Here is a 27,282-nt window from a genome sequence, read left to right as displayed (position 1 = left end):
GGAGAGATGCAGTTGGCGAACGCATGCAGTATGAGGGTGGGAGTTTGAAATAAAATAGGGATCGATTGGCCACTAAATTGGGAGGAAAAATCAGAAATAATTTTTTAAACTAATGTATATATTATATAATGGCCTGGCGACCTGTCCACAGTGTCTCCCTGCCTGCCACCCAATGACTGCTGGGATAGGCTCCATCATCCCTGTGACCCTGACAGCAGGATAAGCGGTTTGGATAATGGATATATATATATATATATATATATATATACACACACACACACACACACACACACACACATATATATATGTGTGTGTGTGTGTGTGTGTGTGTACATACACACAGGGTGTTGTGATGCGTCTAGTGCAGCAGTGTGTAGTTGGAGGGAAGGTGCATGTGTTCTTCCAACCCGCTTGTGTCTTTCCTGCCCTTAGCTTGCTGCCGCTGGCTAGCCTTTGTGGCGAATAGGGAAGCATCCTAGCGTGTAAGCCTTCCCTTGCCAGTACATAGCCTCTCCTTCACCAAGACTCCTGCCAGGCCTCCCATAGGCCACATGTGGTAACTGGGGTCTTGCGGCCCCAGGCTAACTTGGCAGGGGATCTCGGAGCAGCAGTGGGCCCCAGAGATATGGTGTGCAGGCCCACCCTGGTGGACACGCCCTGGCACCTATCAACCACTGCCCCGCTGCCTTGTGGGTGAGTCTGGAAGACATAAGGCTAAGGGAGCTTACCCCAACAGAAAAGCAAGCTGTGGCGGCACGCTTCGAGGCGGTTTCCGAAAAACAGGATTTCCGGCAGCCCCCTGCAGTTGTGTGGAGGTGCCGGTTGTCTAGGGATCCCCCTTGCCATCACAACCATCTCCTCTACAATCAAGTCATGTGGCGTTGGGAGAAGCGCACCCCCCATGCCACTTGAAAAACCATCTCTGCGCAGGTATCTTCTGCTATCTGAGTCCTCAAAGGACCCACAAATAGAAGAAGATGGTCATCATCGGGCACGATGGACAACCAGCAAGCAAGCAAGTGTGTGTGTGTGTGTGTGTGTGTGTGTGTGTGTGTGTATATGTATGCATGTATGTATGTAGCATTAGGCATTAGATAAATGGTAGCCTATAAATACATAAATATGTCACTTCCTCTGCGGTGGTAAAGATTCCACGAAACAGCAAGCCGTGCTCAGCAATCAACAAATGGGCAAATCATGTAACATTTTGTTGTTTGTTTGTTGTCATTGGGGCTTGGGGGGGGTATTTTCAACACGAATGGCAATCACAAGGTAATACTTTAACATAAAAGCATGACTTCATGCAGTTTTAACATGGGGTCATTAAATACACTGAGAGCCCACCCTGTGTTGCCGATACACTGGGTTCAGTGTGTTGGACTGACCGACAACATTTGAGATGGGTGGAAAGGTGACACGCTGTCATTAGCCAGCTGAACTCTGGCGGTAGACTTGTGAGAGGCTGGGACAAGGTGTTCAAATACAACCCTGCTAACTTCAGACCCCCTCCTCCTCCTCCTCCTCCCAACCACCCACACAGCCAGCGCCTTTACTGTGCCCATGCTCTTCACCCCTTGTTTTGCTTCTTCCTGAATGTGAATGGGTGGAGACAGGCTGAAAACGAGTGCTTCCTGGCTCTTCAGGGATACAGCAGGAAGTTATCTGTGTCAGGGTTTTTCCTAAGGTAAGCCTACATTAATCAATTAATTCATGTTGTTTTGGGGAATAGCCACACGTTTAGGCCTCTGGGAGACAAATCCATGCATGTATGAAGAACACTGGCGGAGGGCGTTATTGATTTTCTCCCAGGTTGTGTATTCTGGGTGACCCACAGATAATACAGAGGAGTGGGGATGTGGGATAGTTACAGAGAGTCATAGCAAGCAGGCAGATCTCACTGAGAGTGGGGAAAGTCAGGGGTCTAATCGCATCATGAAGGGTTCAATAAACCTGGTCATGATGATGAATATGCACCCTGCTCTAACGTAACCTTTTAAGACTGTGTACTCATAATGTGCTGAAAGCCCTTTGGTACCTTTTTCTTTTCTTTTTCTGTCTTTTCTTTTCTTTTTTTTTTGGACCTTGCTTGTGTCCTCTCCTCTTTTATTCTTTATGCAGCTTTGTTGTTTTAACTCATTTGTATTTTACTTTTCTATTTCATAATTGTCATCAGTCGCCGCTACCGCTGATAAAATAATAGTTGATCTAGTAAAGATTCAAACCTTGAGAAAGAAAACCATATGAAACTGACTCCCTGTTTTCTTTTCTGCAAATTGGGCAGTTAGGCACGAGGCATCCATCACGCAGCCTTGTAACCAGGTGTGCACAGCTGCTAAGTGACTGCGTTTTAAAGAAGAGGTGTAACGAGGCTGCATCCCCGTGGCGGGGCTGCGTGGAAGCCGGGTGACCACGCTATGAGTCACATCGGCTGATCCACTAAGTCAGTGTTTTCTCCAAAATGTGACCCATTTATTAAAAGTAATCTCTTGTGCATCCCAAATATGTTTTTTTCCGGGCTACTGTGAAGTCTACACTCGTATAATTTAAGAGTTTTGTAATAGCTGTTAGGCTCTTTGTAAAACACGATTTCCTGTATAAATTTGAGAATCCAATTCAGTTTTTCCTTTGGCCAGTAAAAGTGTCACAGCCTTTGGGATCTGTAGTGTGCTGTGGCACTAGAAACAGTGTGTGTGGGGGGGGGGGGGGCAGTGTCAGCATTACTATGTGTTCAATTCCATGTTGGACACATCAAGGATGCAATGTGGGCAGGGCCCTTCAAGTAGCCTGCCACTATGAGGAACCTCACTGTTACAGAAGATGACGCGCATGCAACATGGCAAAGATAGCAGGAGGACACACTCACACGCAGTCACGGCAACACACAGAGACCCTCCTGCATACCTCCTGGCTCACGTCCTGCTTATGGCATGAGACAACCGTATGCACAAGTGGATAAATTTCCACTTGCCGCTATACTGCCCTTGAGATTTGTGGGTGGTGTGTGTGTGGGTGTATACTCTTTTTGTGTTCAAAATGTGCTTTGTATGTAGATGTGTATGTGCTTCGTATTGTGTGCGAGGGTGAATAAAGATGCCGGGTCATACTTTCAAATGGCTGCAGAGTGTCTCTGGCTAAGGTTCAGTCTATTATGAAACTCCCTGGTGTGTGTGCAGGGACGAGATCGTATTAACTGCGATACTGCGTATCGACCGCAGTACACAGTTCCCGTCTTTAATTAAAAAAAACCCCACCACATCTCAGATCACCATCCGAGAGCAAGGGACTCTTCTTTGTACTTCCTGTCAAAATTTCCGGTCTTTTGTCCTCACAAGTAACGCACTTACGGGTGTATTATACAGTTACAGGATGCATTACAGTTAAAACAAACTACTACAGAGGAGACTAATCAAATGACTAGATTTGTTGAAGATGACAAATTATTTTTCAATTTGTGCAGTTTTTTTATAGAGGCTATGAAGAACATGGGGGGAAATGTTTTTAGGAGCATTTTTTTGGGGGGGGGTGTATCTCATCTGAATGTACAGAGGAGCTCATCTAAGTGACTTCATCAACCTCAGCTGACTGCAGGATCATTATGCAGCAGTGGTGTTTATAAGGTTGGGGATACCTGCAGTCAGCCGAGACTATCGAAACGTTTCTCCCATTAAACTTTGCGTCCAGATGAACGTATTCAACTTCCTGGGATCACATCCTGATGTGTAATGATGACGATCAGTTCGTGAAACTGGCGATCGGTTTCACATGAATGAAACCAGCGAACGATCACTGGTTTCAGTCAATGACCACTGCCTGCCAAAGAAGCTGGTTCACCTCCCTCTGCCTGTTGCCCCTCTTTCTCTCTCCTCCTCCTCCTCCTCCTCCTCACTTCGATTTCTGGGAACTCTTCCTCAGTATACTCTGGCTCAAATGAATGCAGGTAGCCATCGAATTCAAATGCCTCACCCAAATTGTTGAAATCAGTTAAATATTCAGCCATGACTTTGGAAATGAATTGTTGCTAGCAGTTCCTCTGTGTCTCAGGCTATGCTATCGCAAACGAATCCTCTGATAAGATCTGACATGACTTCTTCGTTGGTTAAACATCCAAAATCCTGCCCCCGGTTCAAATAGTAGCAGTAAAATGGATGATACAACAGAGACCAGATGAAGTGAAATGTAAAGCATAAGGTCTATCTCCTGTTGGGGTCCTTTCCATAATGTTGTGAGACGCTTCAGTCTAAATGAGGGTTTTTTTTTGTTTTTGTTTTTTTGGTAATTTTTAAGTAAGTCATTTAAACGAGATACTAAGTCATTCAAATGAGAACCTAGGTTATTCTAACGAGATAAGTCGTTCAAACAAGATACTAAGTTGTTAAAATGAGAGAGTACGTCGTTCAAATGAGATATACCATCCATCCATCCATTCAAAAGAAAATCAAGATGGACTACTGTTGCCTGAAGTGTGACCCACCAAAATAGTTACCGGGGATATAAAGTACAACTGCAATAGGGACTCAGGCCTCTAGTGGGCCCATGGCTACCTATCCCTTCAAACACAACATAGCACACAATTTAATAACAGGTAAATTATTTGAACCATCTCAGGCCTGAATGCAATACTGATGCTGCTGATGTAGGATTTATAGGGATGACTTGACAGTATATGATAATCATTCTACAACATCATAATTCCTTTTTCTTTCTCTTCTTGTTTTTCTGAGGTGTAAGCTATTTCCAGCATAGCCTCTTTTCATGATAGGCATGCTTGTGGTTTCTTTAGCCTAGCTAGCCCACAAGTGAATGCATTGTTATTGCTTTTATCATTCCCCCCAGGATTTCAAGATTTTTGAATTCAAATGAAACTTTTTCATAGCAATTTCCTGAATCATGCTGCAAACTGGGCAAATTTTTCCCCATTCATCACTATACTGAATTGTTTATTCACATTCATAAATAACCCAGCCACTGGGGATGCACAAGCCACTGAATTTTTAGTGCCAGTTCCAAGCCCAGATAAATGGGGAGGGTTACATCAGGGAGGACATCTGGCATAAAACCTTTGCCAAATCAAATACGCGGTTCATAAATCAGATTTCCACACTGGCTCGGATGAGGCCTGGGTTACCAATGACCGCCACCAGTACTGTTGGCCAGCAGGGTGCCGGTGGAAACTATGCTACTGTTGGGTGAAGGAGAAGGAGAGGGGGAAGGCATGTCCAGAGGCAGTGGGAGAGGAGAAAGGGTAGGAGTGTGGAGGTGAGAGTCAGAACTTGGCACTATGACTGGTAAAGGGAGAGAGCTGGCTGATGTGATGGGGAGAAGGAAGGTAGATATACTCTGTGTGCAAGAGACCAGATAGAACAGGAGTAAGGCCAGGAACATCGGAGATGGGTTCAAACTCTACACAACGGTGCGGATGAAAGGAGAAATGGGGTAGGGGTAGTCCTGAAAGAAGAGTATGTCAAAAGTGTGTTGGAGGTGAAGAGTGTCGGACAGAGTGATGAGTATGAAGCTGGAAATCAAAGGTGTGATGATTAATATTATCAGCGCATATGCCCCACAAGTTGGGAGTAAGATGGGAGAGAAAGAAGAATTCTGGAGTGAGTTGGAAGAAGTGGTGGAAAGTGTACTCAAGGAGGAGAGAGTGGTGATCTGAGCTGATTTCAATGGGCATGTTGGTGAAGGAAAGGAAAGAGGGGAATGTGGAAGAACAAATGGTGGTGGATTTGTAAAAAGGATGGAAATATCTGTGGTGAATACGTATTTCAGGAACAGGGAGGAACACAGGGTGACATAAGAGTAGAGGAAGGTGCACACAGGTGGACAACATCTTATACAGGAGGTGTGATCTGAAAGAGATTGGAGACTGCAAGGTGGTGACAGGGGAGAATGTAGCTAAGCAACATCGGATGATGGTCTGTAGGAGGACTTTGGAGACCAAGAAGAGGAAGAAAATGAAGGCCAAGGTTCAAATGTTGAAAATTAAAGAAGGAAGACTGTTGTGGGAAGATCAAGGAGCAGCTAAGATGAGCACTGGATGGTAGTGAAGAGTTGCCGGATGTCTGGGCAACTACTGCAGAAACGGTGAGGGAGACAGCTAGGAAGGCACTTGGTGTGTCATCTGGATAGAGGAAGGTAGACAAGGAGATTTGGTGGTAGAATGAGGAAGTACAGTAAAATAAATGGAGGAAAAGGTTTGGGAAGAAGAAGTGAGATAGTCAGAGGTGAAGGAAGTAGACAGGAGTACAAGGAGATGCAGCATAAAGTGAAGAGAGAGGTGGCGAAGACAAAAGAAAAGGCGTATGGTGAGCTGTATGAGACTTTGGAGACTGAGGAAGGAGAAAAAGACTTGCATGAATTGTCTAGACAGAGGGACCGAGCTGGGAAGGATGAGCAGCAGGTTAGGGTGATGAATGATAGAGATGGAAATGTGCTAACAAGTGAGAAGAATGTGTTGAGAAGGTGGAAGGAGTACTTTAAGAGTCTGAGAAATGAAGAAAACAAGAGGGAGTTGTTTGGATAATGTGGGGATAGTGAATCAGAAAGAGCAGTGGATTAGCAAGGAGGAGGTGAGGGTAGCTATGAAGAGGATGAAGAGTGGAAATGACATACCAGATGACATACCTGTGGGGGCATGGAGAAGTTTAGGAGAGATGGCGGTGGAGTTTTTAACTAGATTGTTTAACATAATATTGGAAAGTTAGAGAATGCCTGAGGAGTGGAGAGGAAGTATACTGGCAACGATCTTCAAGAATAAGGGTAATGTGCAGAGATGTAGCAACTATTGGGGTATAAAGTTGATCAGCCAAAGCATGAAGTTAAGGGAAAAAATAATATAAGCAAGGTTAGGAGGCGAGGTGATGATTAGAGAGCAACAGTTTCGTTTCATGCCATGAAAGAGCACTACAGATGTGATGTTTGCTTTGGGAAAACGAGGCACACTAAATCATCGCAACCAGCCCTCAACAGCTTTCCTCTGAGATGCAATGGTGTGTATGAGAGAAACATCACCTTTATATCTCTGAGGAGGAACTAGCGTTTTTAAGCTTCAGTTAATTTGTTATTTTGGCGGGAAAATTGCAACTTTAAACATATGCTATTTCAGTGTTGTGTTATAGGAACATACGTGTCTCGGGGAGGACGTTCTTCATGCAAAATTACGCATGGAAGGTTAAGAGCACACGTGTTACATGACAGACATGCAACCCTCATCTTCGCTCTTTCTTTATCACATGCACACGCGCGCACGCACACACACACCATTGCTTTAGTCCTGCCTTGGGATGTCGCAGCATAAAGTGACACGCTCTTCTGCTAAGGACATGCAATGGATCAGTTGTCAGTGACTTTGTCCCCTTTCTGCTTCGGCAAACAAGTGGACAGCATCTTACTGAAAACAACGCAAATCCTATGCGACGTGTGATTAGTCAGAACACTGTAAGGCAAAGCCCAAAACCTATGAAGGAGGTGGTTCTATCAAGACCCCTAGATCCTACGGAAGGACACCGAAGAAAAAAGTATGCAATCAACATGAAGTAGTATGAATCCAATTTGTGTCTTGATAATAATTATTCTTGTGCCATTAATTTTCCCTATTTAATACCCAGCCAGCCCCATTCGGGAATAATTATTCTGGAATTGATTGCTGTGAACATAATTGTAGTCAAGTCAAGTTTATTTATATCGCACATTTAAAACAACCACAGTTGAGCCAAAATGCTGCACAAGCTTAGAATACAATATAAAATAAGTGACACATATGAATATAAAAACATATGGAAAGAAAACATAATAGAATAAAGAATATAAAATGTAAACAATAAAGCATAAGTGTAAAAGTATATTTGCACAATAAGATCACGGTGTCAAACTCAACTTGAATGGAATGCTAGCGAGAAGAGGTAAGTCTTTAACAAAGATTTAAAAGTCTCTAGGGTCTGAGCAGATCTTATGTGTACTGGTAGATTGTTCCAGAGATCAGGGCAGCCACTGCAAGTGCTCTGTCGCCCCTATTCTTAAGCCTGGATCTCGGAACATGTAAGAGCATCTGGTTTGTTGACCTGAGTGCTCTGACTGGTGTATGATGATGTATTAGCTCAGATAAATAAAGTGGTGCCAGCCCATCTAAAGACTTAAAAACAAGTAATAAAATCGTAAACTGGCTCCTAAAACAGACAAGAAGCCAATGAAGGGAGGCTAGTACCCATTGTACATTATATGCTCTTCTACATACCGTTGTTTATTCATTTATTTAGTGGTTCGTTTGTTTGTTTGTTTGTTTGTTTGGGGGGTTCATTTTAAGTTTTGGTTTTTTTGGGATATTTTTTAACTTGTGCTGTCGGCAGGCTTGGTGTACAACACAGGGACTTTGTGTGCACATGTGTCAGAGTAGAGTACGGTGGAGTAATCATGCCGCTATTTTGGCCGGATTCTCTCCTTCCCTTCCCAGCTTTGGTTCTCTGCTTCCACCACATCCTGCCTGCAATGTAACACAGCACCAGCTAACGGGGCATGCAACAGTTTCTGAAAAACATAGTTATGCAAAGGAAGACCTGCCTTAAATCAGATTCAGGCACATAGCTTTACGGGCCTAAAAACGTTACCAGGTCAACCCGGTCTCACAGACAAAAGGTTGATAAACAATGTATTGAAGTGAATTCGCGGGGCAACCACAGGAACCGCCGCAGCCGGGACGCGAACCGTATCGCCCGCGCCGCGTGAGATTTCGCTAACCGCTCGGCTAAAGGGTCCTACCCGTTAACTAGCGTGTCTATTTATCCATGCACGTTACACTACCCCGCTCCTTCGGGAAGCGCGTCTGCGCGCATCCCACTTCTGACACCAATGTAGCGAATTCGGGGGGCAACCACAGGAACCGCCGCAGCCAGGACGCGAGCCCGTATCTCCCGCACCGCGAGAGACATCGCTATCAGCTGCCTCGCGCCTCGAGGCGCACGCGCCTCCGATGGCCTCACGGTCTCACCATCCCACTTCTGACACCAATGTAGCGAATTCAGGGGGCAGCCGGGAATCTGCCGCAGCCGGGAAGTGAACCCGGGTAACCAGTCAGCTAAAGGGTCCAATTCTGTCATACACAAATGATGCATGTCAACTAATTTCACAAAGCTATGGCATTTTGAGACAACAATACATGCATACATCTGGCATCGCGAGTCAACATGTCAACATATCAAATCACGCTCACGCGCATGTGATGCATTTCAACATATAGAAGAATAAAGACAATGTTCCACTCTCATCATCTGCTTTAGTACCATTGGATTACAGATGGTTCAGTAAATTGAGCTATAAGGTTATAAATATGGATGGGACCGTTTCCGGTTCTTTCAATATTTTTGGGCGACACGGTGGCCCAGTGAGAAGGTTGCTTTTCTTGTTGTTCTAATGATCATGCATATATCTGTGTAAATATGTAAAAAAAAATTTAAAAAAAGAAAGAGGTGTGTTGTGCATGTTTTTTCATAATAAAAAAAATGTCATGAGTTCGAACCCCGGGGTTGTCAAACCTTGGGGGGGGGGGTCATCCCAGGTCGTCCTCTGTGTGGAGTTTGCGTGGGCTCCTCACCATCAAAAAGACACGGATGTTATGGTTTATACCCTGAGCAAGGCAACGGGAAAAGAACTGGTCCCCGGTTGCAGCATGAAGGCGGAAGCCCACTGCTCCTGGCTACACAGATCAACAGCTAGGATGGGTTAATTTGCAGTAAAGTAATTTCCAAGGGGATTAATAAAGGAAACTTAATAATTTAACTTAATTTGATATATCGTGATAAAATTCCTGGGGATTATCATACCGTGTCTATTTTTGATGGTCTCATTTACCGTTCTTTTATTATCACTTCAACGGAAATGACCTCGCCATGCGGGCGCAGCGTGCCATGCTGCTAGCTGAACGCGCTGCACTGACGAGCTCGTTTTGTTCCAAAACAATGGCTGAAGGAGGTGATACTGCTGCTCCGCTTTCTCACCCGTCTAAACAGACCAAGCCAGAAGTCTTGGGCATATTTTGGTTATTTTAAGAATTCCGACGGGAAGCTCATAGAGGATGACTACCCCATCTGCCGAACGTGCAAGAAGAAAGTTGCTGCAAAAGCGGCAAACGCTTCCAACATGTGTAGCCACCTGCACGAACACCACCGTTCACTTTGCAGCGAGTTCAAGGTCAGTGATGTCACTCCATGCACGTGAAATGACAGTTTGTCTAACTGGATGATAGTGTGTCAATAGATTTAAAAGAAAACTTTAAATACTATGTGCTCTAGTAAAGACATCAACAGCACGTGTGTTGTGCTGCACGTGATCCACCCGTGCAGTGTGTTCAGTTGTTGATGTCAAATCCGGCCGGCGAGGAATTGGTTATAAAAGTGACGTCGTTCCAACAAGATAAACGCTGTCGGTATCGTCACCTGTTAATTTACGTTAACTATGCATGAGGTCAATGCAATTACTGTGTAACAAAACGCACACACGATAATAGACTCTGTGTGTGTGCGCGCGCGCACGCGCATCTGCATGTCTGTGCATAATAACATGATGGGTTTTATTATGTTTGTGTGCAAGATGTTTGTATGTGCCAGTATCTCTTTCTGGAGAACTGCTGATAATGCAGGACATGCTGAAACCAGCAGAATGCTGACCAGCGTTGACGTCCATGAGCTGAGATTTTTGGGGAGCAAAAGCAAAATGAATCAAAACTATAATTCAAAATCTATTTGACCCGTTTCAATCCTGGTTGAACTTTTGTACGACTTTGTTAATGGTTTGCTGCTCAAAATAGAGGAACGTTTAACTTGCCTTCCAAATGTTGTAAAAGCAGATTAGCTGCTAAGTCAACTAAAACCACATGATGTAACATGATGTCAGTCGTTATACTAAACACGGCGTTCATACATAAGATAAATAACCTTTGCATACGGAGCCCGCTGTATCACGACAGTGATTTAACTCGAGCTAATTTACTGGGCCTTTGGGACAGCCCATGTACAGGGGATATTTGTTAATATATATGTGCATGGCTCATTTGCAGTGACTTGTATTATATCTCAGTAAAAAACACTACTGTCTCCACATCTGTGTTCCACTTCTTTTCTACAGCCTAAAAAGATAAGATGATAAACGATGAAATTCTTTCACCGTCAGTGAAAGGGTTTCATTGGTGTGGTTTGGTGTGAGTCTGGTGTGGGGTTTTTTGTGGAATGATATGGGTTTGGTGTGGTTTGATGTGGGTCTGCTGTGGGTCTGCTGTGGTTTGGTGTGGGTCTGGTGTGGGTTTGGTGTGGTTTGGTGTGGGTTTGGTGTGGTTGGGTCTGGATTTGGTGTGGTTTGGTCTGAGTCTGGTGTGGGTCTGGTGTGAGTTTGGTGTGGGTTTGGTGTGGGTTTGGTGTGGGTCTTGTGTGGGTTTGGCGTGGTTTGGTGTGGGTCTGGTGTGGGTTTGGTGTGGTTTTGTGTGGGTCCATTGTGGGTCTGGTGTGGTCTGGTGTGGATTTGGTGTGGTTTGTTGTGGGTCTGGTGTGGGTCTGGTGTGGTCTGGTGTGGGTTTGGTGTAGGTCTGGTGTGGATGTGGTGTGGTTTGTTGTGGGTCTGGTGTGGGTTTGGTGTGGGTTTGGTGTAGGTCTGCTGTGGATTTGGTGTGGTTTGTTGTGGGTCTGGTGTGTGCTTTTATCGAGGTTTTTGTGTGTCCAAGTTTGTAAGGAGGACCTTCTTCTTCTGCCAGCCGCCATCTCCAAACAGCCTCGCAAAAACCATGTTGTGACGTCGCTGCACTGTCCGCTGCAGACCGGGGGGCGAGCCTTTAGGGAGACGGGGCCCCCCCTTGTTTCCAGACGCAGACATCTGGAGTGTGTGTGTGTGTGTGGGGGGGGTGTATTGGTGACATTAAGCAACTCCTTCTGGTATTTTCGAGACAGATATTGTCATATTGTGCTGCAGAAAATCATGGTAGATTTAAGTGACGAAACAAGCATGAACCTTGAATACAAAAACAACTTCCTTAACTTGGTGACAGAACCATGGGCCATCTTTCAAATCTACTGGCAATACTATAACAAAACAAAAAAAGATATTTGAAAATAGGGGACATTATTTTATTCATATATAGCCTTGATATGAAACCAGCAAGTCTCATATACAGCATACAAGGAAGCCAAATTAGTCTTTACATTTTGAAGACACATATGGTGAAGTATCATCAGCCAACCCCGCAGGTCTGCAGAACAGTTTGCAGGACAGTTCAGTCTCGTTGTATCAGTGACAAGGCAAAATCACATTAACACATCAGCCTATGCCTCATAAAATAATCTGGCAGCAGATCGGGTACTGAGGGAAGTCTGGCAGAGAAGTGCCAAGCCTGTTCACCTGCTGTAACCCTCAACCTATGCACAACCTATACATATAACACTGCCACTGCTTTACACTACATCATTACTCTCAGTATCTATACATTTACATGCAGGGCTCTGTGTTACACATTACACACATCACACACGGTTGGCATGACCATAGGCATATACTGATGATCTGCCGTGGAGGGAACAGAATAATCTATAGCTAATATATCGGTAGCTAATAGATATATAGCTAATATAGCTATAATATATCTATAGCTAATGTAGCTATAATTTATCTATAGCTAATATATCTATAAATAATAAATATATAGCTCATATATATATATAATACATCTATACATAATATATACAGCTAATATATACATGATAAATCTATAGCTAATATAGTATCTATAGATCTATAGCTAATATATCTATAAATAATAGATCTACAGCCAATACATCTATAGCTAATATATGACACACAGTTACATAGTAAACCCTGCATCTTAAGTTTAATGCATGGTGAACCACACCAAGGCACATATATATATATATATATATATATATATATATGTGTGTGTGTGTGTGTGTGTGTGTGTGTGTATGTGTTTTAACAAAGTTATATATATATATATATATATATATATAACTTTGTTAAAAGAAACACTCAACGGTAGGGAAAGTGCTCCACATGAAAGGAGCAAAATAATCCAGTTAGTCAAGTATTTATATATACACACATACACACACACATATATAAACACACACACACACATACATACATACACACACACACATATATATGTGTGTGTGTGTGTATTATGTGTATGTGTATGTGTATATATATATATATATATATGTGTGTGTGTGTGTGTGTGTGTGTGTGTGTATGTGTGTGTGTATATATATATATAATATTTTATGTTATTATAGAAGTTTGCATATTCTCCCCGTGTCTGCGTGGTTTCCCTCCAGGGGCTCCGGTTTCCTCCCACAGTTCAAAGACACGTTAAGTCAGGTGAATCAGCCGTACTGAATTGACCCTAGGTATGAATGTGAAAGTGTGTGTGTGTGTGTGTGTCGGCCCTGTGATGTCCTGGCGGCCCGTCCAGGGTGTCTCCCCGCCTGCCGCCCAATGACTGCTGGGATAGGCTCCAGCATCCCCGCAACCCTGAGAGCAGGATAAACGGTTCAGATAAGATGGATTTATATTGTAGCGAATTCGGGGGCAGTCCGAGAACCGCCACAGCCGGGAGAGAACCGCCACAACCCGTGTCTCCCACTCCGCAAGCGACAATGTTAACCAGTCGACTAAAGGGTCCGACCCGTTAGTCAAGGACCAACGTGTCTACTTATCCATGCACGTTACACTACCCCACTCCTTCGGGAAGCGCGTCCCCGCGCTTAAGCATATCAGCTCCTTCACGCCTCTGGGCGCATGAGCTTCCGATGGCCTTATGCTACGATCAGACCAAAGGCGGCGAGAGAGGTCGCGCCGCTTTGTTCGCCCGTGTTTGGCCGCCAGCTCCGCCAGGTGTGTTCGAACAGAACGCGAATTCGCTGTGTTGACGTCACAACAAGCAGTCTAGTTACACCAACGCTGCTAGCAAGTTTGCTAGACCGCACACAACAAATACCACGCACGAGCAGTTTGCGTTTACTTGTGATGGATGAGCGACAGAGATCAGTTGCGGTGGCTCTGCTTTATATCAACTTGCGCCGCCGAAACCGGCGTCAGCGTTCTGTTTGGGTTCATAGCATAAACCGGAGACGTGCCCAGCTTGGCGAATTTCACCGGCTCGTTCAGGAGTTGCGTTTGGACGGCGTCCGAAAAGAATTCTGGGTAGGGGGCGTGTATTCTTTCCCAACACGAAGGCGGGTTCTAACCCTACTTGAAGGTGATTGGCTATCGCCTGGCGAAATATTCGCCCGAGTTGGACATTTTTGAACTCCCGCGAAGGCGCGTTCGTCGCTCGATTCGCCCAATTCGCGCCGCCCGTAATTTCGCCGCGAATTATTCCGCCCATTCGCCTCCTCCCATTGACTTTGCATGCATTCGCGCCGCCTTTGGTCTGAACGTAGCATTACGGCCTCACCGTCCCACTTCTGACACCAATGTAGAGAATTCAGGGGGCAGCTCGGGACGCCGCATCCGGGACGCGAACCCGTGGTTCCCACACCGCAAGCGACTACATTAACCAGTCGACTAAAGGGCCCGACCCGTTAGCCAAGGACCAACGTGTCTACTTATCCATGCACGTTACAATATTATATATGTTATATCATATTATATATATGTTATCTGAATATATGATCGTAGCGAATTCGGGGGACGACGTAACCACAGGAACTGCTGCGGCCGGGAAGCGAACCCGTATCGCCCGCACCGCAGGAGACGTCGCTAACCGCTCGACTAAAGGGTCAGACCCGCCAACCAGCGGCCAGCGTGTCTTCTTATCCATGCACGTTATAATATATATATATATTTGAATCACTGAATTATTTTGCTCCTTATTTGTTGAGCACTTTTCCTACCGTTGAGTATTTCTTTCAACGAAGTTTATATATATATATATATATATATATATATATATATATATATATATATATATATATATATATATATATATATATAGAAAGAGAGAGAGAGAGAGAGAGAGAGAGAGAGAGAGAGAGAGAGAGAGAGAGAGAGAGAGAGAGACCCTCTGAGAAAGGGACAGAGGTGCAGATTGTGCAGAGGAAAGCGCAGATGTGTTCACATCCATGTTACCATCACCATCATCATTGCCACCGCCAATCATCATCATCATCACACTCTCTGATTTCCTGTAGTCCAAAACGCTCACACACAAGAGTGCGTTATTTGTGAATGGTGTTTAAAGACCAGACGTGTGAGCAGTTGGGTGTATGTATGCAGCCTCATGATAAACATTGATGATCACATACAACAGTCTTAGTTAGTCTTAGTTATAATGTAACAACTCATATTCTTAGTTGTGTCAGTGATTTTGCTAAGTGGTCTATCAGACCATGTCAACTCTTGTCTTGGCTTGGCTGACCGTCGTGTGACAAGGGTGTTAGTAAAGACTGTGTGGCTGGTGAGAGGACAGTAATCGATACCTTCATGCTTCACGTATATGATATTTAACATTATGTAGTGGCCATGAATACGTGTCATTATTACAGATGCGGCTGAGTTAGGTGCGTTGGACGCTACTGATAAATAAATAAAATAAGTGTCCTTCCTGCTGTAAGTGGACCTGTATTTGGTTCTTTCTGGTGTCTTTACTGGAATACAGTTGCTCACGTCTACAAAATTACGAAACGTCTCATTCAGTTTCATTCATTCGCTGTCTTCTGCAAGTGTTGCACTTGTGTTGGCGGTGTAAACTGCCAACCACTAAACTTGGAGGTCTACGTCCCACACCGACCCGGATCGTGTGGTTAGACAAACCACCTAATCTGATATCTGAATTTAGGTTAGGCCACAGATTTTGCTTTAGAGGAATTTAAATGGGTCAACTGTGCAAACGCAAGTCGCCCACTTCATGTAAGTAGGAAACGGAATGTGGGTGCAACCCGGACGCACCATCTGCAGACCACCTTCTGGGTGCTGTGGCGCCCAGCAGAGACGCGCGGCGCCGCTTACCTCTGATGTGCTGGCTGACGACGCTCTCCAGCCGCTCCAGCCTCTCCATGATCTTCAGCGTCTCTCCTTTGGCGTCGTCCGCAAACTTTGCCTCCGTTTCGCCGCTCTCCGAAACTTTGGAGCTCACGTTGGCCATGTAGTTGGTAATCCAGCCGACGTAGATGAGGCAGACGATGTTGGTCATGCCGCTCAGTATCACGCATGTTGACACCAAAGTTTTAGTTCTCCTTGTGCACAGCATCGCGACATCTCTCCATAGGTGCGCACGAGGCAGGTGGACGGAAGAAGCGCCAGAGAAACCAAACCTAACTCAGCCACGACGCGCAGCAGGGATGTAGATTTAGTGGATATATCGCTGCTGCGATGCTGCGGTTGTGCGACTCCTGCCAAGGCAGAACCGTCCGTTACGCCGTGTCCATCCGCTGAACGGCTTCCACCTGCCCCTACAACCCCTGCAGCCCCGTCCGCTCCGCTCCGCCCGCCGGCCAGCGGGCTTTACTAGCGAGCTCACACACCGCCACGAACGCCAATCGGCTGCACCGCCTGGTCCTGGTCCAACCAAACAGGGTCGTCGGAGGCGTGTTTTCTTCCGTTCCAGTGGCCCTCACAACTGAAGTGCGCCGACAACGCTCAAGAGTGAGAGGAGAAAAGAGAAAAGATGGGGCGGGCGGGGTTAAAGAGAAATGCTAAGGAGCCCATATCGACTGATGGATCAGCACGTTACAGCAAACGAAATAAACCGGTGCGTTTATCGTTTATGCAGCGCGTGTGTGCGCGCGCGCGTGTGGCGCCTCTGTGCGGGGGTTGAGGAGCTTGCGCACCCCATATATGCTTGCCTCCCCATCATCCCACCTCAGCCTCCACAATATCAAATCAAAGATAAATATGCTTGGCCAGATCACAAAGACATTTTTGAGTAGGCGTATGAGACTGGTTGTGTTACCAAATAAACCAAACACGCGATGGCTGATTCAGGCTGTTTCGTCCCAGTTTCGCCTAAAAATCTGATAACTAGCACACAGCGTCGTTACGCTGTGGTTACAGTTTAATATACTAGTACTATTGCTGTACCAGTACAGTACGTACCAGTACATATATGGTGCACATATATGGGGAACAAGATGTGAAGTTATGGAATATGGGGGTAATATTTGGGATCTTACAAACAATTTATACTGTAGTTATTTCTAAACACTGGGTACTTACTCCATTATTACAGGGTATGTATATGACCTACAGAGTGAATTTATACAGCAACTTAACTACCTATTCTATTGTAGCGAATTCAAGGAGGCAGCCGAGAATCTGCTGCAGTCGGGACGCGAACCCGCGTCGCTTGCACCACGGGCGACTGCGCTAACCATTCAACTACAAAGGGTCTGACCCGTTGGACAACCGGCTAGCGAGTCTACTCATTCATGGTCGTTACACTACCTCTTTCCTTCGGGAAGCGCGCCCCCGCGCCCAGATAGCAAAGAAACTTTGGCCCAAATATGGCCCACATCTGCAGTTACCTTACGGCCCACATTTGGCCTTGAATGACTCAGAGTGAGTGTGGCTGCCTCAGCTCAGCCACAGATCCACCTTATATGGCCCACATCTGGCCCACATAGTATGTGCTGTAACCCAAGTCAAGCCCGGTTCATTGCATTTGGGCCATGTCTGGCCCACACAACAGTTACCAGTGCCATAACTGAGCCGGAAGTACCAAAAGTGCCCCAGATTGTCTGCTATCTGGGGCGTGCTCCAGCATATCAACTCCCTCACGCCTCTGGGCGCACGCGCTTCCGATGGCCTCGTGGTCTCACCATCCCGCTCCTGACACCAATGCAGCGAATTCAGGAGGCAGCTGGGAATCGACCTGGGTAGCCCGGACCACGGGCGACTACGCTAACCAGTCAAATAACTGACACTAAATACTCGGCTAGCTCCCGATAGGATTGTTGTCCCTCGTCAAACGATGTGAACTTCTGACACGTGTGTAATGTTTCACTTAGAAAAACGGAGACAACAGTTGGTTTCTCGCATAGGTGGGTTTATTAAACCTCTCGTGCAGCAATGTCTCGCTCCAGAGCAAACAGCAGAGACAGACCTAAAACGAAAACAAACAAAAAAACCCACCGCCTTTGAAAAACACACAACAGAGCCAATAGGCACCCAGCGGGCCAGACCCCCCAACCCAACCCAACCCAACCCAACCCAACCCAACCCAACCCAACCCAACCCAACCCAACCACTGGCACGCACACTGCCCGACATAACATGCATTCCCGTGATTGGCAAGAGCAGGAAGACGCTAGACCGACTCCGCTGATCCACAACTCCCAACTGCACAGGGCCGCTACACTATTATTACAGGGTTCAGTATGGCCATGAAACTGAGCAAAGACCTGGACATTTCAGGAAAGACTGAGTGACGACCTCTGCATCTCTTAATACATCTCACGTGATTTTATTTCAAAATGACCTTATTACCAACAAACAGGCAAACTACAGTGTTCCTTTATAATTTGGGGTTACTTAAACCAAGAGATGTAAAGAAGAAGATAGAGGAAATGAAGAGGGCAAACACGCTGTTGTCTGTCAAAAATAAGTTCAGATGTTCATTTATTGTAATGTATTTTTTATGTTCCTTTGTGTTGTGTTCTGTTGTCTTCGGTCAGCTGGTGCATTGTTTGTGATTTAATTCTAACCCAGGTGTCGTCCACTTACTTGAACTAGTGAAAAGCTTTGAGTTTCCGAGCTTTTCTTTAAGTTTTCGAGTTCCTTCCCAAGGAACATCCAAGTTTTGTGCAAGTTTGATGTCTCCCTCTTTACCTGTAGGTCCTCATAGTCCTTCTTTAGGACTATGGCTTCTTCCGCTTTATAGACAAATAAGCAATCAATAAATGCTTTCACGACAAAAGCTAGCTTAATCCTACACAAATCTTGACACAACACAGCGACCTGTGTCATTTTGATCAGTTCCGGTGAGTGAACACTAATGAAAGATCAATATCTGACTTTGTGACCAGAAATACTTTTACCAGGACCAAGATCTTCCTCACATGCTGCCACTGAGGGTGCAGAGACTCCTGCACTGCGTCTGCAGTTGCAGCTGCAGCAAGTTGAGTTGGCCTCAAAGTTTACTGATGGCTTATTATGTAAATAATCACAATCATGAGTCAGCTACGGCAGTCGGTAGGGGCTTTCAAGTCCAGTACGTCTATAATAACAGCTGATGTGACGGTTCTTGCCTTTAGCACAAGTGCTAGTCAAATGACCCTGCACATTGCCATAATTTTCTGATATAACAGATTGAAAAATGCAACATTCTCTCCATATCTGGAAGTCAAGCAAACCTTACATTTGACTCCATTTATCACAACGTTGAAAATAAAGCCTCAACCACTCAGTGTGTTAACATTAGTCAAGCTTACCAAACAATTTGCTATGAAAAATAATACTTTTAAAACAACATAAATACAAGGTGCTTTACAAAAGAAATAAAACCAAACAAGGCAAAATGAGAATAAGACCAAAAGACACGAGAACAGAGAAGGTAAAGACAATAAATGAATAAGACCAAATAAATAGGAATAAGAATAAAAAAAACAGTATGAATAAGTAAACATCGATAGCGTACTTTTGTGAAACTTAAATAGAGAGAAAACATAATGGAGATGTCTGATTAATGGGGATAAAAAAAGTAGAATGTTAAAAGAAATAGTAAATGTAAAATAAATACATGCTGGACTGGCAACTTGTAATTTTGAGAGTCGATAAAATACGTTTCAGGAGCGATTGACCATTTAAGAGAAAGCTGTGAGGTGATTTTGTACTTCTGTTTTTCTGCCACTAGGGGGCCATCATGTTCTTTGCAGCATGCGGCCACATAGACTCAATACTGAAGGAAGCAGAAGACACCGCACAAGCTGACGTCAACATCCTCAGACATGTTATGAAGGGACAAAAGACACCGAGTATGAAGTCGGCTAACAATGTCCTTTAGAGCAGGACAACTATGTAAAAACAGTTCAGTTAATGACCTGAGAGCTCGTTACTTTAAGCTTTACCGTCTGTGTTGCTGTGCCTGTGCCTGTGTGATGACAAAGCATTTACACAAGTGGTCCAGAAGACTTTCCCTAGGGGGTAAAAAGCTTTAATAACGGCGCCCATGAAATCATCAAATTTTGCTTAAGAACATACTTTTGGAGACAGATATATATGAGCTCCTTATTTTCAGTCATTACCAAGGATTGTTAATTTGTATCAACATCCAACTTCTGTCTTTTTACCATGGGATTACTTTTCCTTTAAACTTAAACTAACATGCCGCACAAGCTGTATATCAGATTGTGCATACCCCTGCACACCCCTCTTTTTTTCTATGAAACTTTGCGTTTTACACAGCTCCGGTTAAAACTCGAGTTATACATTTTTTTCTTGGCCCACAGTTTAAGAATATTCTGGCATTACTATGTGTTGTGCTTTTCCTTTTCTTTTCTTTTTTTTGTTAGCTTTTTACCTTTGGAGCGACCCTCTGGCTCTGTTAGGTTTAAATAAAGATTAGAGGAGAGAAAATAAGGGTTCATAGAGTCAATGGATGAATCACCTATAAAATAGTAGTTATCCTGGATGTAACTCTAGTTCTATGAGTGCTGCGTAGCCCTCTAACGGACTTTGCTATTAGTCTACCCCATTAAGGCTCCGCCTTGGCACCTGAGAAAGATCTTTGTACTCAGCACCCAACTGGATGGTAGGAGCTGCATAGTACCCACCCCCTACAAAGCTCCTGCATCTCTGCTGCTCCTCCTCCTTTGAAATTCAGAAACAAAGACTGGGGCCAGCTGGGCTTGTGGTTAGGTGGCTATGCATGTATTCTAGAACTGGTATTACATCCAGGGTAACTACCTTCTATGTGGTATGTGCTCCACCCTCTAATGGGCTTCACTATTGGTTCACAACTAAGGCAAAAGCAGTTAGGGATGAGTGTACTCCCAGCTGGGCCCAACTGATACTAATCCGACACCAGCCAAACAGCAACCTACACAGCAGCAGTCCAACGGTCGAGTACTGCCCCTTCTGAGGGTCTCTTACCATAGTGCACCACAATAGCAGTCCAACAGTCGAGCATTGCCCCACCTGAGGGTCTTGTACCGTACTGTACCAACCTGCAGAGGGCTTGACACTGCTGACTTGTCAGTCAGCTGAAAACAAGCCCCCCCCCCCCCCCTAGACACTGCACCGAGCACTGCATGGGGTACCAATTCAGCAGTCGTTTCCCTGAAATACGGCTGCACAAAGGGAGGGCAAGACAGGCAGGGCAGGTTTCAAAGGCTTCCTGCTGCTGCCAGCCAAGGCAAACAAAGCAGGACTGGTGGGCAACCAGGGGTGACAATCATAGCAGTACAAGACAGAAGAAGTCTTCATAATAACACTGCAACACCAGAGGGGGACAAGAAACTCACAGACGAGCCGTAGCTGAGATGGCTGAGTGGAAAAAGCAAGAGTAGCAGCAGAGACACAGGGGTTTTATAAGGGGTGAGTGCTATGTGGCTCCTACCACCCAATTGGGTGGGGAATAAAAAGATCTTTCTCAGGTGCCGAGGCAGAGCCTCAATGGGGTAAACCAATAGCAAAGCCTGTTAGAGAGCAGAGCACGTACGACATAGAAAGACACGCTCAGCATCAAGGGCTCTATTTTCAGTATTCAAAGTACAAATCACAATTACCTGTGTAGTGCAGCATGTTCTCAATGCATGGTCAGTGCACTTCTGGTATTTCCATGGCAGAGTTTCACGGCGCACCTGTAGTGCACTTGGTAATGGGGAGGAACATACTTCGTATCACCAGCAGGGCTGGTCCTGAATGAACCATTTCAGAGCTCTATGAGCGCACAGAGAATTTGGTTAGCAAGAGAGCACAGTCCAGAGTTTTTCACACACAGCAAACGTTTCTCTCAAGAGGAGACTGCTGTCTTTGTGCAGGAAGCTCAGAATCGCCTGGAAAATAGGGTTTATTTAAAAAGATTATCAGTCAGAAACAACAGGATACAATCTTGCTGAACGAACTTATCAAACAAAAAACAAAAAACTTAACTTTGATTTGATAGTTTATAGGTCAGTGACATCACCAAATAACAGTTGGTGATATCACATTCTAAAATAACAGCACTGATTCAGCCTGATAATTCACTAACTTTCAGTTATCCTGCTCTCGGGGTCACAGGGAGGCTGGAGCCTATTCCAGCAGTCATTGGGTGGCAGGTGGGGAGACACCCTGTACAGGCCACCAGTCCATCCCAGGGCCGACACACACACACACACACACACACACACACACACACACACACACACACACACACACACACACACGTTCACACCTAGGGACAATTTAGTATGGCCGATTCACCTGAACTACATGTCTTTGGACTGTGTGAGGAAACCAGAGCACCTGGAGGAAACTCACAGAGACACGGGGAGAACATGCCGACTCCACACACAGGATGACCCGGGACGAACCCCAAGGTTGGACTACCCCAGGGCTCAAACCCAGGACCTTCTTGCGGTGAGGCGACTGCACTAACCACTGCACCACCGTGCCGCCCCATATAATACTTGATTATTAGTCAATGGAAATGCTTACATCAAAGGACAGAGATTGGTATGTCAGTCATGTCTTTTGAATAAAAGGTCATTGACATAATATGGACATATAATCTGGGGCCCACTTGGGTTACCCATCTGGGTCACAGATTGAACAAACCTATTTGGTCTGACAATGGGTGATGATATGGGCTAAAATTAGGCATCACATCTTGGACTCATCTGGGTCTTACCCAGTGCTATATCATCCCAACCAACAAATCCATCAAATAAGAAAAAAGGTCCAAGGCACTCTTCTGGGAAAAGTTTAAAAGCCTTTATTGAGATGTCTATTTCATGGTGAAATTCTTAAAAATATAGACAATACATGTGCTTATTAAAATAGAGCTGGGTTACAACCCATGTGTAGCGGTACAAACGGCCTTTTTCAGGGTGTAGCCCTCAGTACACAGGTTCTCCTTTAGTACCTGCAAGATACAGTGGTGCTTGAAAGCTTGTGAACCCTTTAGAATTTTCTATATTTCTACATAAATATGACCTACAACATCATCAGATTTTCACACAAGTCTTAAAAGTAGATAAAGAGAACCCAGTTAAACAAATGAGACAAAAAATTATATTTGGTCATTTCTTTATTGAGGGAAAATGATCCAATATTACATATCTGTGAGTGGCAAAAGTATGTGAACCTCTGGGATTAGCAGTTGATTTGAAGGTGAAATTAGAGTCAGGTGTTTTCAATCAGTGGGACGACAATCAGGTGTGAGTGGGCGCCCTGTTTTATTTAAAGAAAAGGGATCTATCAAAGTCTGATCATCACAACACCTGCTTGTGGAAGTGTATCGTGGCAAGAACAAAGGAGATTTCTAAGGACCTCAGAAAAAGCGTTGTTGATGCTCATCAGGCTGGAAAAGGTTACAAAACCATCTCTAAAGAGTTTGGACTTGACCAATCCACAGTCAGACAGATTGTGTACAAATGGAGGAAATTCAAGACCATTGTTACCCTCCCTAGGAGTGGTCGACCATCAAAGATCACTCTAAGAGCAAGGCGTGTAATAGTCGGCCAGGTCACAAAGGAGTCAGAGTAACTTCTAAGCAACTAAAGGCGTCTGTCACTTTGGCTAATGTTCATGAGTCCACCATCAGGAGAACACCGAACAATAATGGTGTGCATGGCAGGGTTTGCCAGGAGAAAGCCACTGCTCTCCAAAAAGAAAATTGCTGCCCATCTGCAGTTTGCTAAAGATCATGTGGACAAGCCAGAAGGCTATTGGAAAAAACATTTCTGGACGGATGAGACCAAAATAGAACTTTTTGGTTAAAATGAGAAGCGTTATGTCTGGCGAAAGTAGAACACCACATTCCAACATAAGAACCTTATCCCATCTGTGAAACACGGTGGTGGTAGTATCATGGTTTGGGCCTGTTTTGAGGCAACTGGGCCAGGACGGCTTGCCATCATTGATGGAATAATGAATTCTAAATTATACCAGCAAATTCTTTTATGTATTTATCGATTTATTTCTGATTTCTCCCAATTTACTGGCAAATCGATCCCTATTCCAGTTCAAACACCCACCCTCGTACCGCATGCGTTCGCCAACTGCATCTCTCCAGCCGGCAGTCTCGAAGGAGATGCCTCCCCTCTTTGCGAACAGGCGAATCCAGGCCGAACCACTGCTTTTTCCGACACACACAGAGACGCATTCATGTGACGAACACAAGCCGACTCCGCCCCCCTCCCGAAGACAGCGTTGACAATTATTGCTGCTTCATGGAGTCCGGCCATAGTCGGATCTGACGAGACCGGGGCGCGAACCCCGGTCCACAGTGGGCAACACCAGTGAATTCTTAAGGAAAATGTCAGGACATCTATCTGTGAACTGAATCTCAAGAGAACGTGGGTCATGCAAACGACCCTAAGCACACAAGTTGTTCTACCAAAGAATGGTTAAAGTAGAATAAAGTTAATGTTTTGGAATGGCCAAGTCAAAGTCCTGACCTTAATCCAATCGAAATGTTGTGGAAGGACCTGAAGCAAGCAGTTCATGTGAGGAAACCCAGAGTTGAAGCTGTTTTGTATGGAGGAATGGGCTAAAATTCATCCAAGCCAATGTGCAGGATTGATCAACAGTTACCAGAAACGTTAATTTGCAGTTATTGCTGCACGGAGGGGGAGGGGTCACACCAGATACTGAAAGCAAAGGTTCACATACTTTTGCTACTCACAGATATGTAATATTGGATAATTTTCCTCAATGAATAAATGACCAAGTATAATATTTTTGTCTCGTTTGTTTAATTGGGTTCTCCTTATCTACTTTTAGGACTTGTGTGAAAATCTGATGATGTTTTAGACCATATTTATACAGAAATATAGGAAATTCTAAAGGGTTCACAAACTTTAAAGTGCCACCGTAATTGCAAACACCAGAGCAGGAAGTCAATGAACTCACAGGTAACAAGTGCATAATATGACCACTAGGTGGCTATACAGAATGTATCCTAGAAGAAAAAATATAAAATAAAATATGAAAAAAATGGATGTACGGACAACAATACAGAAAATAACAAATTGTCTTTCTACAGCAACATAGGCACCAGACCACATGCATCCGAATAACTACAAAAAGGACTGAAATCAATTTCTTAATTTAGTCCTGTGTTTACTGTGGCCTGCATTTGTTATATATAAAAGGTTTCTCTCTGCAATAATAATTTCAGTCGATCACCCCCCCCCCCCCGAATGTTCTTTTTGATGGTTTCTACGCCTTCAACCATAAGGCTGTGTGGATTACTATTATGTAATCCAAATGAGCTTTTCTTATGGCATACTTATGCTCAGAGACTGTCTTTCAGTCGTCTTGTTGTCCGGTCTATGTAAAAACAACCACAGGTACAAGACAAACGGTACACAACAAACGTAGCGTTACAGCTGATAAATGTTTTGTTGTCATAACTTTATGAGTCTTAAAGACACTGAGTTGCTTCCCAGATAGCAGACACATTTGGGCCTAATCTGGGGCAGTTTTGGTACTTACGGCTCAGTTACGGCACTGGCAACTGTTGTGTGGGCCAGATATGGCCCAAATGTAGTGAACCGGGCTAGACTTTGGTTACAGCACATCAGGAACCAGGAACATACTATGTGGGCCAGATGTGGCCCAAATTTAATGAGCCAGGCTTGACTTTAGTTAAGACACATGCTGTGGTGGGCCATATAAGGTGGACCTATGGCTGAGTTGAGGCAGCCACACTCACCCTGAGTCAACGCCGTCATTCAAGGCCAAATGTGGGCTGTAAGATAACTGCAGATGTGGGCCATATTTGGGCCAAAGTTTCTTTGCTATGTGGGTTACATTCTTTTATGTTAGCACAGTGGTTGCAAAAGCCACATTTGTAAGTACCCTTCAAAGGTCGATGAAGCCAAGTTTTAAAAAAATGTTTTTTTATTATTGGCAGGGAGATGGCTTGGCATTAACCTGTCCGGTAATGTAACAAATCCATAATTTGAAAAAAAATAACTGTTTCTCTGTTAAATAAAACCGTTTTCAACAGTTGATAACCAGACTATTGTTTATTCTAAATGAGTATTTCTCGTTATAGCCTAGTGAAAAACTGTCCAAAAGTTTTTTAGTTTTTGAGATACTAACGGAGGTAGAACAAAACACAATAATGATTTTCCTCATCTCTAAGGCCTCCCATATAAGAAATGGATTGTTGTATAAAAATATTTTACTGCAAAAATTATGAAATTGATAGATATCCATCGATCCATTATCTAAACCGCTTATCCTGCTCTCAGGGTCATGGGGATGCTGCAGCCTATCCCAGCAGTCATTGGGCGGCAGGCGGGGAGACACCCTGGGCAGGCCACCAGACCATCACAGGGCCTTGATAGATATCTCAAAACTAAAAAAGAGCTCACATAAAGCCTGTCTGTTTGGGAGTTGAGACATATGAACTCATGTAGATACTACAAACTTGACATGCTAGTAGCCAGGATATCATCTTCCTAATGAATAAAAAGCTATAAAAATACAACTTGATTGACCGAATATGTTAATACATGCAGGAAATACAGACCTATAGATATGGACACATAAAATAAGCAGAAATGTAAAAAACGAATATCCATGCAGAATGTTCTCATTAACTTTGTAGTAACTTTGCCACGGATTGTCATAGAAACACCAATTGGGTCTTGTTGGAAAGGTGCAGTTGTGCTGAATCCGACAATGTCACCTGTGTAGACGTAGAGTCATAGAGTTACATTACTAAATGTATGAGGTGTCCCAAACGAAAGAAAATGAAAAATTGACAAGTCTCGGCTCCAATCTAACACCACCCAGTATCGGGTGAGAAGAATATGACAAATTCAACTCAAGTAAAAGTAATACTACAGAGAAAATTCACTTGTTCCCATCTGACCTTCACCTGCCATAATAAGCGGCAAACGCCGGCATTCACCCTCACCATTCTTTTCACACATTGGTTTGTACGTAACGGACTTAAAAAATGCTCTTCATTAATTTCTTTATTTCTGTAAACTACTAATAAGACACGTTAGTGTTACCGGCCTAGACCTAGGGGAATCTGGGCGGTAGCAAGGATCCACAGACAGTGGGTACTGTGGACCGGTGAGGTGAGCTGGGTAGATAAACTGTGGATCATAAAAGAGAAACGCATGAGTC

General features: G+C 44.4%; 1 protein-coding gene across 1 annotated transcript in view; it reads right to left on the bottom strand.

The window, feature by feature from the left end:
* LOC130114084 (polypeptide N-acetylgalactosaminyltransferase 18-like) overlaps window positions 1–16,240 on the bottom strand; it is a 306,147-nt gene extending 289,907 nt beyond the window's left edge. Inside the window, exon 1 of the mRNA XM_056281837.1 lies at window positions 16,000–16,240. Coding sequence (XP_056137812.1) covers window positions 16,000–16,240 — 241 coding nt within the window. The remainder of the gene's footprint in view (window positions 1–15,999) is intronic.
* Between the last annotated feature and the right edge of the window lie 11,042 nt (window positions 16,241–27,282).

The sequence above is a fragment of the Lampris incognitus genome, chromosome 6 (assembly GCF_029633865.1).
Source record: "Lampris incognitus isolate fLamInc1 chromosome 6, fLamInc1.hap2, whole genome shotgun sequence".
NCBI lineage: Eukaryota > Metazoa > Chordata > Actinopteri > Lampriformes > Lampridae > Lampris > Lampris incognitus.
This window is presented reverse-complemented; position numbering and strand designations above follow the sequence as displayed.